Source organism: Vicia villosa, unplaced genomic scaffold, assembly GCF_029867415.1.
Source record: "Vicia villosa cultivar HV-30 ecotype Madison, WI unplaced genomic scaffold, Vvil1.0 ctg.002007F_1_1, whole genome shotgun sequence".
Taxonomy (NCBI): domain Eukaryota; kingdom Viridiplantae; phylum Streptophyta; class Magnoliopsida; order Fabales; family Fabaceae; genus Vicia; species Vicia villosa.
This window is the reverse complement of record NW_026705809.1, coordinates 278,932-292,760: the sequence shown is the minus strand read 5'-3', so window position 1 is coordinate 292,760 and position 13,829 is coordinate 278,932. Positions and strand designations below refer to the sequence as shown.

At 36.8% G+C, this 13,829-nt stretch overlaps 1 protein-coding gene across 1 annotated transcript; it reads right to left on the bottom strand.

Annotated features, from left to right (window-relative positions):
- Positions 1–706: 706 nt before the first annotated feature.
- LOC131637458 (uncharacterized) lies at positions 707–2,754 on the bottom strand. Its single transcript, XM_058908041.1, has 3 exons — positions 1,920–2,754; positions 1,127–1,813; positions 707–970 (listed from the first exon to the last, which is right to left on the bottom strand). The coding sequence occupies exons 1-3, from the start codon at positions 2,607–2,609 to the stop codon at positions 878–880; spliced, it is 1,470 nt and encodes a 489-aa protein (XP_058764024.1). The 5' UTR covers positions 2,610–2,754; the 3' UTR covers positions 707–877.
- Between the last annotated feature and the right edge of the window lie 11,075 nt (positions 2,755–13,829).

Genomic DNA, 13,829 nt, shown 5'->3' with positions numbered 1-13,829 from the left:
AGAACAAGTGTTGAAGAAGGCAAGAAAAACAGGTGGACCTTCGTCCTTGCCGAGGACACATGTTCTCTCCCTTCATCGCATCTCTCACCGTTGGATCTAATCGAATGGTAACCCATACAAGGTGCCGAAATGCATTGGAAAAATTAGAGAAAAATATTGGAAGAAAAAAAAACCTCTAGTGCTCTTTTAGAAAACAAATTCCTTTCTTCAATTTTGTAAGGAAACCAATACTTAAGGCATATCAGCTTGTGCTAACTTTTAATATATCACATTTAATATGCTGTGGGGGAATAAGATGGAGAGTGAAGTGGCAAAGTTGAAATTTTTGTTCTAATGTTGGTGACTGTGAAGAATCAGATGAGTGATTGAGGCATCTCTATGTAGTAAAATATGTTTTTTTCATCAATAAGACTATGGTTCAATAAATGGTTTATTGTTCACTAGGTTGAATTGGCTATATTATGAATTTTGAATGATAGATAAAACACATTACCTAAAATGAGTAAAAGGAAAATGATCCCATTGTAGTCATGATTTGGACTATCTGATTTCATTGTTGATTGTATACAATTATTGCAAATTTTGTTTCTTGATTGTAGTATAACCTTGCAATCACTATCTGATTTCATAGTTTTGCAGAAAAATTTACTGGCTGTTGAGAATTGAGAGTTAGTTGGTAGCATGCATCTCTATCTGGAGAGGGAAAGAAAAAAACAGACCTTGCATAACCAATTCAAGGTCTTTAAAACATTAATGCATGAATTGAAATAAACGCGAAATAGAAAGGTGCAGTGTTGTTTTCTGTTACAAACTTTGTTACAAACTTTGTTGCAACTTTTGATCTAACATATATCTTACAAAACAATGTTAATCGTTCTCATTTCTCCTTCTTAGCTTGGGTTAACAGGTGGCGGAGACCATTTGTGAGAGCAGATGTTGAGTTTAAAGCTTCCCTAAATATGCCGAGACTCTGCAAGGACACGATAATGTGAGATACACGATTGCTACATAATCAGTATCGTAACAAATGATAACTTAATTTAAACACAAACACAAACACAAACACACAATAGAGATAGTGAAAAATCTATAAAGTAGTATTAGTTTTCACTCTTTTATAGTTTACCTCCTTGATGCCAATGGTGACAACTTTTTCTTCTAAATCATCAAGAGAAGTTTTGAAACGATTGAGTTGATATACAGATGAAACTGGAGACAACAACGGCTCTATGACCAGATCATCTGTAACAATATACATTTCTGGTATCTCTGCATAACTTCCAGGACTTACCACAGGCGGATTGGCAAATGTATTAACCAAATTCAATTTATTTAAATTTCGCCCTTCATTCAAAACTTCCTTAGTTTTTTGAAGAAAGACACCAGTTTTTCTTCTATAGGAAGTGTCCCATCCAAAATGACAATAATAATGCAAAGAGCTTAGATGGAGAAGCCTGTTCTTTGCTTCATTGTTTATGAAGTACTCGTCTTCATTTAAATCAGCTACGCTCTTGCACAGTCCCTCAATACTACCCGAGGAATTATTCCCTTCTAACTTGCGCAGAACTCCACCCAACGGAAATGTTAGAAATCGTATAATTAAGTCTGCAAAATCTTGTTTCCCTTGAGCATACAATATAATGTTATCGGACTTTCTTACAACTATCTTCACCGTGATATGAATATCACCACTAATAATGTTTTTAACGTCACAAGAGAAAATCCTTGATCTCTCGATAATAGGTTCCATTCCTATAAACAAATCGGTTAGAGGTGTCTTGGAAAAAAACGAACACTTCAACAGGTCCAATACCTGCAAAATATGAATTAGTACAAATCATTCAAAGACTCAAAGATGAATTGAGGAATACATGTTACTAAGAATAATGACTTAGAGGATAAAATTTCAAATACAAAACCTTTTCCTTAGTGAGATTGACAGTTACTTCTTTAACCGAGCTAGCATTTTTTACTCTAAATTTCTTGGTGATATCAAAGATTGTGTGATTCATGGAGTGCGGCGACACAATTAAATCATCGCTAATGACAAAACTTGTAGTAGCCTTCACAAATCCAATGCCAGAAGGAAGCAGGGAAACTGAACGGGACAAAGGATGCCAAAAGCTACAATAATGTGTTTTGTTACCTATGCTTAAACAAGAACATGGATAACTGATCCCATGAAACTCGGTACATACATAGTACTTTGTGAGGTGAGTGTCATCAATGTTAATCTTGAGGGTGCCGCAATAATCTTCGGATGAGTTATAATTTGTGTTGAAGCCAAGTTTTTCGACACTTCGATTGAGAGAGCTGAGACAACCGATTGTAATCGGACCCATTTCGGAGTCTTCCTGAACAAGTCTTGCAATGGTACCTAATGGAAATGTTAAGAAGCTACAGAGAATGTCCATAAAATCTTTACCTGCTTCAGCAAACAAAACTTTGTTAGTCTCTGTGTTTACTAAAAGTTTCAAAGACAGTACTTGCTCCTCGGTTTGAAATTGAAAAAAAGCCATAACGGTAGCTATCAAACGAGAAATCAAACGGTAAACAAAAGAAAGAACCATGATTGTATTGCAGTATTCTTTTTGCGTTGCAGTATTCATATATGGGTAATGCTACTAAATGCAATTTTTGAGCATGATGATTCAAATCTTTAAGATGGTCATGTTTCCAATTTTTTGAGATTTGGTTTTTGTGCAACACGCCATGCAGACCTTGGTCATCGTGAAGGTTGGAATCAGTGGGTATGTTGATAAAGGTAATTCAAACAAATGTCATAGAAGTCATTGGTGTAATATCAAGAAATCTTAGCGTAATCTTATCAATAATACTCTTTCAGTTTATCACCTTAATTAATTAAACAATGTATCCACTCGTAGTAATTAGTTGGGTTGATTTTAGTTATAAAGTAAAAGTTGTTTACTAAATCATCTATGATAGTAGTATAAAATAAGATACTAAAGTAGTTAGATAAATTAAAATACAATTAAATAGGTGCAAATTAATAAAAAATAATAATAAGAAATGTATTGATATTTTAATTGAATAAATCATTTGAAAGAAAGAAAAATAATACATGGACACGTAATTTAAAACTAGGGAGTAACTACTATATGAAAAATAAAGATAAAAAAAAGGGTTTTCAAATGTGACTAGCTTATAAAAATAGTTGGTAGTTCATCAACTAAGGGATAATTGATAGTTGATAAATGTGAATAACATATATACAAACAAGCTATAATTTGACTGATCCATTTACTAAACCACTGGCTAGAGATTTAGTAAAGACTATTTCGAAAGGTATGAGATTAAAACTACTCCTTGAATAAGAGTTCCAACAATGATAGCAACTCAATCTGAAGTTGACAGATCTTAAACCAAGATTCAATGGATAATAGCAAGTCATCGATTTGGATGTTTGTGCAACATTATGTGACAATGTTGACTATTACATATTAAGGGTTGAGTTTTCAAGAAATTCTTAATGAAGTTTTATATCGAGGATATGTATCTCAAGAAATAGATACAAATGAAACTTCACCTGTATGAATTTCGAGATGATGTTGTCTTAAAGTGAGAGTTGGAGTTTCTCTCGTGAAAAATTCATGAAAACAGGAAAAGCACATGGCCATAAATAGTGCTAGACGAGAGACATAGGCGAAGAACCTTTAAAGAGAGTGTGTATAATAACGCCGCTCTGATCACATGGAATAACGGTTTAAAGCATAGCTACCTAACATTCCGATTAGGCTTTGCGTTGTCGTTACTAAAGTTAAGTTCAAATCAAAAGAGACTTAACTGTATTAACATTCTTTTGCTTTTAATATTCTCGAATTGTATTTGTCATTATTAGAACTAATGGAGGATTGTTGTAATTTAAAAAGATTAATTACAAAAGTATGTTTCAAAATGACAAAATAGTGGAAGTGAGAATGCTATTAAATGCATGATATATAATCCCACATAGAAAGATTTACTCACATTGAAAGCCTTTATAAAGACTTAATACCATTAACTCAATAAAAGGACAAAAGAGGATAAAGTGCCACATGGACAAGTGTGATGGTCCCAAGCATTATGCCAATTATCTCATTCATACATGTTGTGAAAAGGATGCCTTGATGAACAAAGGATAAATTGTTTCTCTGTGATCAAGATACACACAAGGGTAGAAAAGATGATAAATACGAAGAACAACAAGGATTGGTTATATCTACTATTCTTTCCTTTCTCTTTAAAACAAGATTACAAGTTACAAGAATAATAAATAACCCTCTCACCCAAAATTAGGATTTGCAGTATGCAATGATGAGAGACTAGTATGCTATTTATAATAAAACCTAACATATTAAACTAATGGGCTTTTTCACAAATACCTATTACAAGCCAATTTAGGGTACAAGTTAACTTAAACAATTGGACAAAACAAACAAGCCCAATTCAAAATACTAACAACTCTAGCATTTCAACACCTTCATGCTAGAACACACTTCAACTATAATATGTAGGTCATCGACACCATCTCTGTCAAACCAGAAGCTACCCTTCGACACACTAGAATTCAATCCAATTCTCACAATTCTCCACCTTGGAACAAACTATATAACATCAAAGAAAAAACTAGCTTTCTTCATGCAGCTTTATCAATTACATACAGCGGAAAAACTTGCAACTCGACAATGTCTTGGTAATCATATCATCAGCGAAACCTTCAGCACTTGGACTTCTCCATGCTTGATTACTCCTCTGACGAAATGCAACCTCACATCGATGTGCTTAGTTCGTTCATGATATGCTGAGTTCTTCGACAGGTGTATTGCACTTTGACTATCACATTTAACAGTGATACCTCGACCTTGGAGTTTCAGCTCCTTCGCAAAACCTTCCAGCCACAATGCTTCTTTCACAGCTTCAGTTAGGGCAATATACTCTGCTTCAGTGGTTGATAGAGCAACAACATTCTGAAGTGTTGCTTTCTAACTAATTGTTGTGCCATACATAGTGAAAACATATCCAGAAATAGACTTTCTAGAATCCATACTACCTACATAATCAGAGTCAACATATCCTTCGATTACTGCTTTACTATCTTCACCCAAGGCTCCTCCATAGATTAGGACCCTGTTCAGAGACCCGTTTATGTACCTTAAAATCCACTTCAATGCTTGCCAGTGAGCCTTTCCAGGATTCGCTATCTACATGCATACAAGACTTACTGCATTTGCTATATCAGGTCTAGTACATGCCATAACATTCATCAAAGAACCTACTATATTCGCATATGGAATGCTATTCATATAAGCTCTTTCGACATCAATATTGGGACACTGATCAATACTCAACTTGAATTGAGGTTTTGTTAGAGTCACAACAGGCTTTGAATTCGACATACCAAACTTTTTGAGAATCTTCCGTAGGTATGTGTCATACCCCAATTTTTGACCCTAAGATCATACATCAATTGCATTCAATCATCAATCAAGAACATCATTTTGAAGCTTTATCTTTGATACTGTGATTATCTCTGAGGGGAATTATCGAGCATTTATAGTTTTTTATTTGTTTATACTAACCAAAAATCAAAAATATATGTTTTGTCTCTTTTGTTTATATTTTACAGGCGAAAGATCGGGCAAAAATCAAAACAGTGCAAGAAAACAATTTTTGAAAATTTGAAGGTGGAAATCGATTTACCCCTGTGGGAAATCGATTTCCTGTGCGCAAAATTCAAAAAAATATAAGAGGGAAGCTTGACATCATTTTGGCACCTTTTTATTTGATCATTTTATCAATTTTCCACCTCATCAAAATTAACTCATTCATTAAACCCTCTTTAACCCCATTTTAACACTTTTTACCATTTAATTGCCACTTTAATCACCAATTAAACACAAGTTAATCACCAAACACAAAAAGACCAATTTGCCACTACTCTTGCTCCAACTCTATAAATAGAGCCCTCTACTCTCTCATTTCTCAAGCTTGGAGAGCCAAAAAATTGCTTGCAAATTCATTTCTCACCCTTTCCAAAACCCTCACCCAAAGTTCATTTTCATAAGATTAGTAAGGTTCACATTGAATCTTGCTAATTTTGAACTAAGCCTCCTACATTTCACTCTTTTCTTTGATTGTTCATCTCCATACTTGAAGGATCTACACTTTGTGCTTGTTCTTGAAGCTACTTCAACACTTTAATTCAAGAATTGGTAAATTTCTCAATTCTAAGATGTAGATCTTTGTTGCTTGTGTTCAATGCATCTTTGATGCTATATTGGTGCTATTTGATGGTGATTTGATGGAAAATTCGTGCTCCTATGGAAATGTGATCATAAGGTGTTTGTATGTTTGCCTAAATCAAGTTTCAAAGTTCATAATGCAGTTTTTTTGAAAACTGTGCGCAGGAAATCGATTTCCTACAGAGGGAAATCGATTTCCACTCTGTTTTTTGCGCCCAAAACTGAACTCTGCACTCAGGAAATCGATTTCCTACAGAGGTAAATCGATTTCCAGTAAGGCAGAATGTGTTTTTTTTGCCTTTTTTATGCTTGTTTTGGCTTCCTACTTCCTCCACTTCATTAATATCATTGGATCTAGGATGTTGATAGGTTTGAAATGACCTAATCCATAATATTAGATGAATGATATTAATGATAGTGTGAGTTGATTATCTTTTTGTGAATTTTATTCTTCTTCCTCCATTTCATTAATATCATTGGATCTAGGATGTTGATAGGTTTGAAGAACCAAATCCATAATATTAGATGAATGATATTAATGATAGTGTGAGTTGATTATCTTTATGCATTTTATCTTCTCCTTCTCCTTTTTTCTTTTGATCGATGAAAGTCTTAATACTTTGAGAATTCTTATGGATTCTTAGTAAAGACTAGATCGTTACCTATTTTCTTTTCGTGCGGTATTGCTTTCGGAAGGCGATCTACATATCGTTCTTCTCGCATGCATTAGCACATAAAGTTTTGACCGGCCTCGTTGTAGGGTGATTTCTACATAAATCACTTGGCGATCTGCTTAACATAGCGCAATATTTCGTGTCCCGAATAAAAAAAGATCAAACATGGAAGAGAATTGTATGCGGTTGATTTAAGACTTGTGGAGGTTCTTATCGTGTAGTCGCTATGATTCTATCAAGCTTCTGATAAACCCCATTGAATTTAAATCCGAGTACATCATTCACTCACCATAGATCTTCCTACTAACTTTGATAACATACTTGACAAGTTTCAAGATGGTTATCTTTAACACTTAACAACTAACTTTAATTTCCGCACCTTTACTATACCGCTCTTTATATTACCGCTCTTTATATTTCTCGCTTTATCGCTTTACTTTATCATTTCATCATATTTACTTTCCGTCATTTTCTCTTTGTCCACTTGGACATATGTTTATGCTTCTGTTATTTTTCTTTTGTCCACTTGGACCATACTTTATTTTTTTCGCTAAAACACTAATAAATAACCAAAATCTAAAAATACATAAGGCTCTCTTTGGACTATCGGTTACTATCCCTAGCGCTTTGGAGATTCGGACTTATGGACCTAGTACCTCTGGACTCATTCTATTACTATCCTGTGATTGTTCTGTCTGTCTGGCATTGTTCTGTTGTATGTTTATGTGTGCAGGTATTTCCTTGAAAGCCCTTGATGGTTAATTCCAAGGCATTGATATAAGGATTTTACCCGAAAACAGCCGTTACTCTGCCCAATTTTCGTCAGAATCTTAATGTGCTTAATGAAAAATGGTGCTAAGACAATAAGTTCATCTGGATCCCCAAGTGTTAATGTGTTGGTATTGATAAATCCAAAGGATGGAAAACTACCTTGGCTCTTAATGTCAAGTGTTGGCTTCTTATTCGGTTAGACCGTTTCTTTCCTTAGCTTTTATTTTATGCATTAGGTTAGCCTCTTCATCTCCTCCCATTCTTAAATTTTCAAAATCTTCTCCCTTTTTCCAAAATATTCTTATGTTTGCAAATCTTTTCAAAACTTTTTTTTTCTTAAAAATATCTTTCGCCCTTAGTGGCTTTTCTTCAAAAGTTTAGACACCGTTAATTGTCGAAACGAGTGGTTATACCCCACGATTTTGAAATTGATTGATAATAACGATATCTTTTCCGCGTGAGAGAGCTAGTGGCATACTCGTTGATTTTATCCGAGTTGGAGCCCTTCTTTCATTTGCGATGCAAAGAACTTGTTTGTTCTCATGCTCAAGATCAATGGCTGAGTATTTCTCTCTACCGACAACAAAGTGTTTATTCGTTTTAAAAACGTTTTTCCCAAAAAGCGGAACTACATTAGCTCTGACTTCTCCATTGCACCGAGGAGGTATGTAGGCCCAAAGCTTAACGCTTTGCCGAGCTTATTTTGAAAATAAAACAAACCGTTTTTTAACACACACACAACACAGATTTTCAAAAAGGTTCCCGTGGAGTACCACGGATATGAGGGGTGCTTTAAACCTTCCCCTCATATAATCAACACCCGAACCTGAGTTCTCTTTCTTGTTTTAAAAACAAAACTTTGGGTTTTACGTTCTTTTCCCTTTTCCTTTGAAAAAATAAAGCGCGGTGGCGATTTCAAAACGGAATATTGATTCGAGTCAATCCCATGGCTTCGATATCAGATTTTCCCCGCTACAGAAAAATGGCGACTTCACTGGGGAATAACAGTTTTAAGTGTGTTAAGCCTATTTTTGTTTATTTGTGTGTTTTTATATGTATATATTGCTGTGTGCTTTGTTTGTTATTTTCTTTTTTTTTTCTTTTTGGTGCTCGATGGTTCCTCTGTGATGAGACAAAGTTCTAACCCGAACTTTGGTGAGTAACTTGAGATAGGAGGTGGTAAGACCAATAGTCGCATGTCAGGAGCAATCCTTACCATGAGCGTCATATGGTGGAACCCCAATCAGTGGAGGCCTCATGGAAGGTAGTAGAGGTTGTTACGAACCATCGTAATAACGCTATTACTTTCAATAGTGAGTGTCCGTAGAAGCTGAATGACCTAGAACCCTTTTAACCAATCTAAGCCTTTTTAGGATGTAGTGCAGAAACAAGATCAAGTACCAATTTGAGCTTGTTGTCATGCGATACTACGCTCAGACGAGGTCTTTTTAGGCATATTATTGGCGCCCATGAGCAATTGTGCGTGCCGGTAATATCCGATAGAAGATTGAAAACTCTGGGAACCTTTGTAGAACCCGACTGGCAGGTACAAAATTCCTTAGAACACACCTTGTGGGATGGGTAGACCCATGGCTCCATGCTCGTGACGTCGAACCTTTGAACCTGGACCGTTTGATCTTTGTGTGATTTGATGTGATCTTGTGCGCTCTTGATTGTGATTGATGCATAAACCATGCATTCATGCATTCATAAAAATGACATTCACAAATGGTTTTCAAGGAACTTAGAGACATTTTTTGTAAACATAACAGGTACCATGGATCAAAAGAGAAGCATCAAGAAGTACACTTTCAGAAATTCAAGTGCAAAAGAATTGAAAGAGCTAGCAACTTTGGTTCCTAATCTTGACAACTTCAAAAGCCGTTATGGTAAATTGATCTCTATCTTGAAGACTAAAGTGGAAAAAGGAATTCTTGAGACTCTTGTGCAGTTTTATGACCCGGTTTATCATTGTTTCACCTTTCCTGATTATCAGCTTATGCCTACTTTGGAGGAGTATTCTTATTGGATTGGTTTGCCCGTTACGGATGACATACCGTTTAGTGGTTTGGAGAAAGAGCCTCAAGTTGATGAGATAGCAGAACTCCTTCATTTAAAAATATCAGATGTAAAAGCAAACATGACCAAAAAAGGAGGAATTTGGGGGTTGACTTCTAAGTTCTTGATTGGAAAGGCTTCTATGTTGGCTAGTAAAGGAAGTATGATTGCTTTTGAGACATTTTTGGCCTTGCTCATCTATGGTTTGATACTTTTTCCCAACATTGACAACTTTGTCGATGTTAATGCTATTCGGATTTTCATGATTGGGAATCCTGTGCCTACTTTGCTTGGGGATACTTATCATTCCATTCACCATAGGAATGATAAGAAAGGTGGACTTATCAATTGTTGTACTCCTTTGCTCTATAAGTGGTTTATTTCGCACTTACCTCAAGCTAAGAGCTTCCTGAACAATCCTGATGGTCTCTCTTGGTCTCAGAAGATCATGCCTCTTACTAATGGGAATATCCATTGGTACAATCCTGCTTATGACATTGGTGAGATTATTGATAGTTGTGGAGAATTCCCTAATGTACCTCTTCTTGGTATACAAGGAGGAATTACCTACAACCCCATTCTTGCAAGGCGTCAATTTTGCTATCCTATGAAGGAACGACCCGCTAGTATTCTTGTGTCAGGAATCTTCTATCTTAATCAAGATGGAAATTCGGATATGAGAAATCGGTTTGTGCGTGCTTGGCACCATGTTGATAGGAAAAGACATTTGGGAACAAAACAATGTGTTGCTCTCAAAGACTACACTGATTGGGTTCAAGCTAGAGCTCATACTTTTCAGATGCCTTATTTACTCGAGGAGCCTTCTCTACTCGTTACTCCGCCATTGTCTTCCACTACTCCTGTTGAAAGTAGTGAAGAACATCTAGAGCTCATGGCTAAGTTGAGAGCGGAAAGAGATGCTTTGGAGTTTGAGAACAAAGAGTTGAAGATACACTTGAAAGAAAAAGATGAAATGCTTGATATCCAAGATGGTTGGTTGATGGAAAAGGAAGATCAGATTCGCCATCAAGAAGAGTTGCTTCAACAACATGGTGAAAAGCGAAAGAGATAACAAGAAGATTCAGTTGCATGGAAAGAAGTTGCTGATAAGCTGATGGTCGAGAATGCTCATTTGAAGGCCTTTTATGAAGATGAATTGGAGAAGCTCCGTAGGAAGCTGCAGAGAGGAGTTGGATCTTCATCAGAAGTGTTCCCTTCTAGTTTTTAGCTTTTTCCTTTGTTTTGTAATTTTGGATCTTTGAATCCTTTTGTATGCTTTTTCATGATTAATGAAAGAATATGGTTATGTTTTATGATGTTTTTTTGCTAATGTTTGCAATTAATGTCTTAAAAGTTCCTTGAAAACTAATAAAAAACATTTGCATTGCATTTCATGCATCATTCTGCATTTTGGTCCTGCTTCCGAAAGTATTCCCGAGGTCTTATTCAGTGTTCTTCATACAGAATCAAGCTGTCTCACCGGTATAATACTCGAGCTAACTGCAAGAAGAAGATGGAAGGTCTTGAACAAGAGAATCGTGAGCTACGTGAAGAGGTTGTTACTTTGAGATCTGGTGTGGATCGTCTCACTGCTCTGGTTGAGACATTGATGGCTGCTCAGAATCAGAATCAGAATCAGAATCAAGTTCTTCCCCCCAATGCCCAAGCTCAGAGTCAGACCACTGTGATTTCTGAAATTGCTGCCACAACCATTCCTGCTATTCCTGTTGGTGCTACTCAGCAACGTATGCCTAATGGATACGCCTGGGGCATGCCTGAAGGATATTTGTCTGTTCCTGAGATGACTCGTCCGTTGACTCCTATTATGGTCAACACCTCTCCTATTGTTCATACTGGTCCTTTTGTCCCAGAGCCCATTTATGATGCTGCTCCAAGCAAAATTCATGACAGAATGGATGGTTTTCAAGATCAGTTCGAAGAACTGCAGAAAGAGATGAAAGCCTTGCGTGGGAAAGAACTATTTGGAAAGAATGTGCATGATCTTTGCCTTGTTCCCAATGTGAAAGTACCTGCTAAGTTCAAGCTGCCTGAATTTGAGAAGTACAAAGGAAATTCCTGTCCTCAGGCACATCTAGTGATGTATATAAGGAAGATGTCCACTCACACTGATGATCAACGTCTGTTGATTCACTATTTCCAAGACAGTCTGACTGGAGCTGCTTCTAAGTGGTATATGGGCCTTGATAGCACCCATATCCGCACTTTTAATGACTTAGATGAAGCGTTTGTGAAGCAATATAAGTATAATGTGGACATGGCTCCCGATAGAGATCAATTGCGAGCTATGATGCAGAAAGAGAAGGAATCCTTCAAGGAATATGCTCAGAGATGGCGTGAGGTTGCCGCCCAAGTGATTCCTCCGATGGAAGAAAAAGAGATGACTAAGATTTTTCTGAAGACTCTTGGTCCGTTTTATTATGAGAAGATGATTGCTAGTGCTCCTGTAGACTTCACCGAAATGGTGGGTATGGGTGTCAGATTGGAAGAAGCTGTGCGAGAAGGTCGTTTGGTTCGAAATGACAATTCATCTGGTGGTGCGAAGAAGTATGGTTCTTCATTCCAGAAGAAGAAAGAATCAGATGCCAATGCTGTTTCTCATGGGAGGAATAGTCGATTCAGAAATCAATCTCAACAAGTGGCGTCAGTAACTCCTGTTGTGAATTCAGTGCTTGTAGCTCCTGTTAATCAACAACCAGCAAGGCGGAATCCGTATCCTCGAGTTAACGTTGATCCTATCCCTATGACATACACTGAACTGTATCCTGCTCTAATTCATAAAAAGCTGGTTCAACCAAGGTCACCACCCCCTGTTCCAGAGAAACTCCCTTGGTGGTACAAGGCTGATGCCACTTGTGCTTTTCATCAGAATGCTCCTGGGCATGATTTGGAAAACTGTTGGGCCCTGAAGAATGAAGTTCAGAGATTGGTCCGTTCTGGAATGCTCTCTTTCCGTGATATTGGCCCAAATGTGAAGAACAATCCATTGCCAACTCATGAAGCGTCTGCTGTGAATATGTTGTATGAATGTCCTGGGAAGACTCTCCTAGAGGTGGATGCTATTATTGAAGGCGAATCAGAGCCAGAAGTGCCAAGCTTTGTGATCCATGGAAAGATGATTAAGAACTGGATCACCATTGACATTCCTGAGTGTACTCATGTCTCAAAGTAATTTGCTTTTATGTTTTTCAAAATCCTTTCATTCTGCCCAAGATGGAAGTGAAGTTGTTGGGGCTGTTTTCTGTTTGTTTTAAACATTGAAATCATCAATAAAAGTCATTTTGTTTCTGCATATAAATGCTTTTTATCTTTTTGCTTTTTCTGGAAAGTGGTAACACAAAAAACCTTAAAAAATGTTTTCATTTTTCATAATTTGCACGATTACATGTTTGCATATATCTTTCCTTTTCCTGAAATAATAATCATTTGTGCAGATTAATCAATAAAACCGTTGAAAGTAATGACCCTGCGCCCTCTCCTAACTTCGAGTGTCTTGTGTATAAGGCAGAAGAAGAAAGTGATGAATGTATTCCTGATGAGATTTCCCGACTGCTTGAGCACGAGGAAGACACTATTCAGCCATATAAAGAGCCATTGGAAGTCATCAACTTGGGTTCTGAAGAAGATAAAAAGGAAGTCAAGATTGGGGCACTGCTTGGTCAAGATGTTAAGAAGAGGATGGTAGAGCTTCTTAAAGAGTATGTTGACATTTTTGCGTGGTCCTACCAAGATATGCCTGGACTGGACACAGATATTGTGGAGCATCGCTTGCCGTTGAAACCAGAATGTCCTCCTGTCAAGCAAAAGTTAAGAAGGAGTCATCCTGATATGGCAGAAAAGATTAAGAATGAGGTCTTGAAGCAGATAGATGCAGGTTTCCTTGTCACTTCTGTATATCCTCAATGGATTGCCAATATTGTGCCTGTTCCGAAGAAAGACGGAAAAGTTCGCATGTGTGTGGATTATAGAGATTTGAACAAAGCCAGTCCGAAAGATGATTTTCCTCTACCTCACATTGATATGTTGGTAGATAGCACTGCAAAGTTTGAAGTTTTCTCCTTTATGG

Coding starts and splice junctions, on each gene's coding strand:
- LOC131637458 (XM_058908041.1), bottom strand. CDS start 2,609: ATGAATACTGCAACGCAAAAAGAATACTGCAATACAATCATGGTTCTT. Junction 1,814..1,919: donor TCAATCTCACTAAGGAAAAG/GTTTTGTATTTG, acceptor CATATTTTGCAG/GTATTGGACCTGTTGAAGTG. Junction 971..1,126: donor TCACCATTGGCATCAAGGAG/GTAAACTATAAA, acceptor GTGTCCTTGCAG/AGTCTCGGCATATTTAGGGA.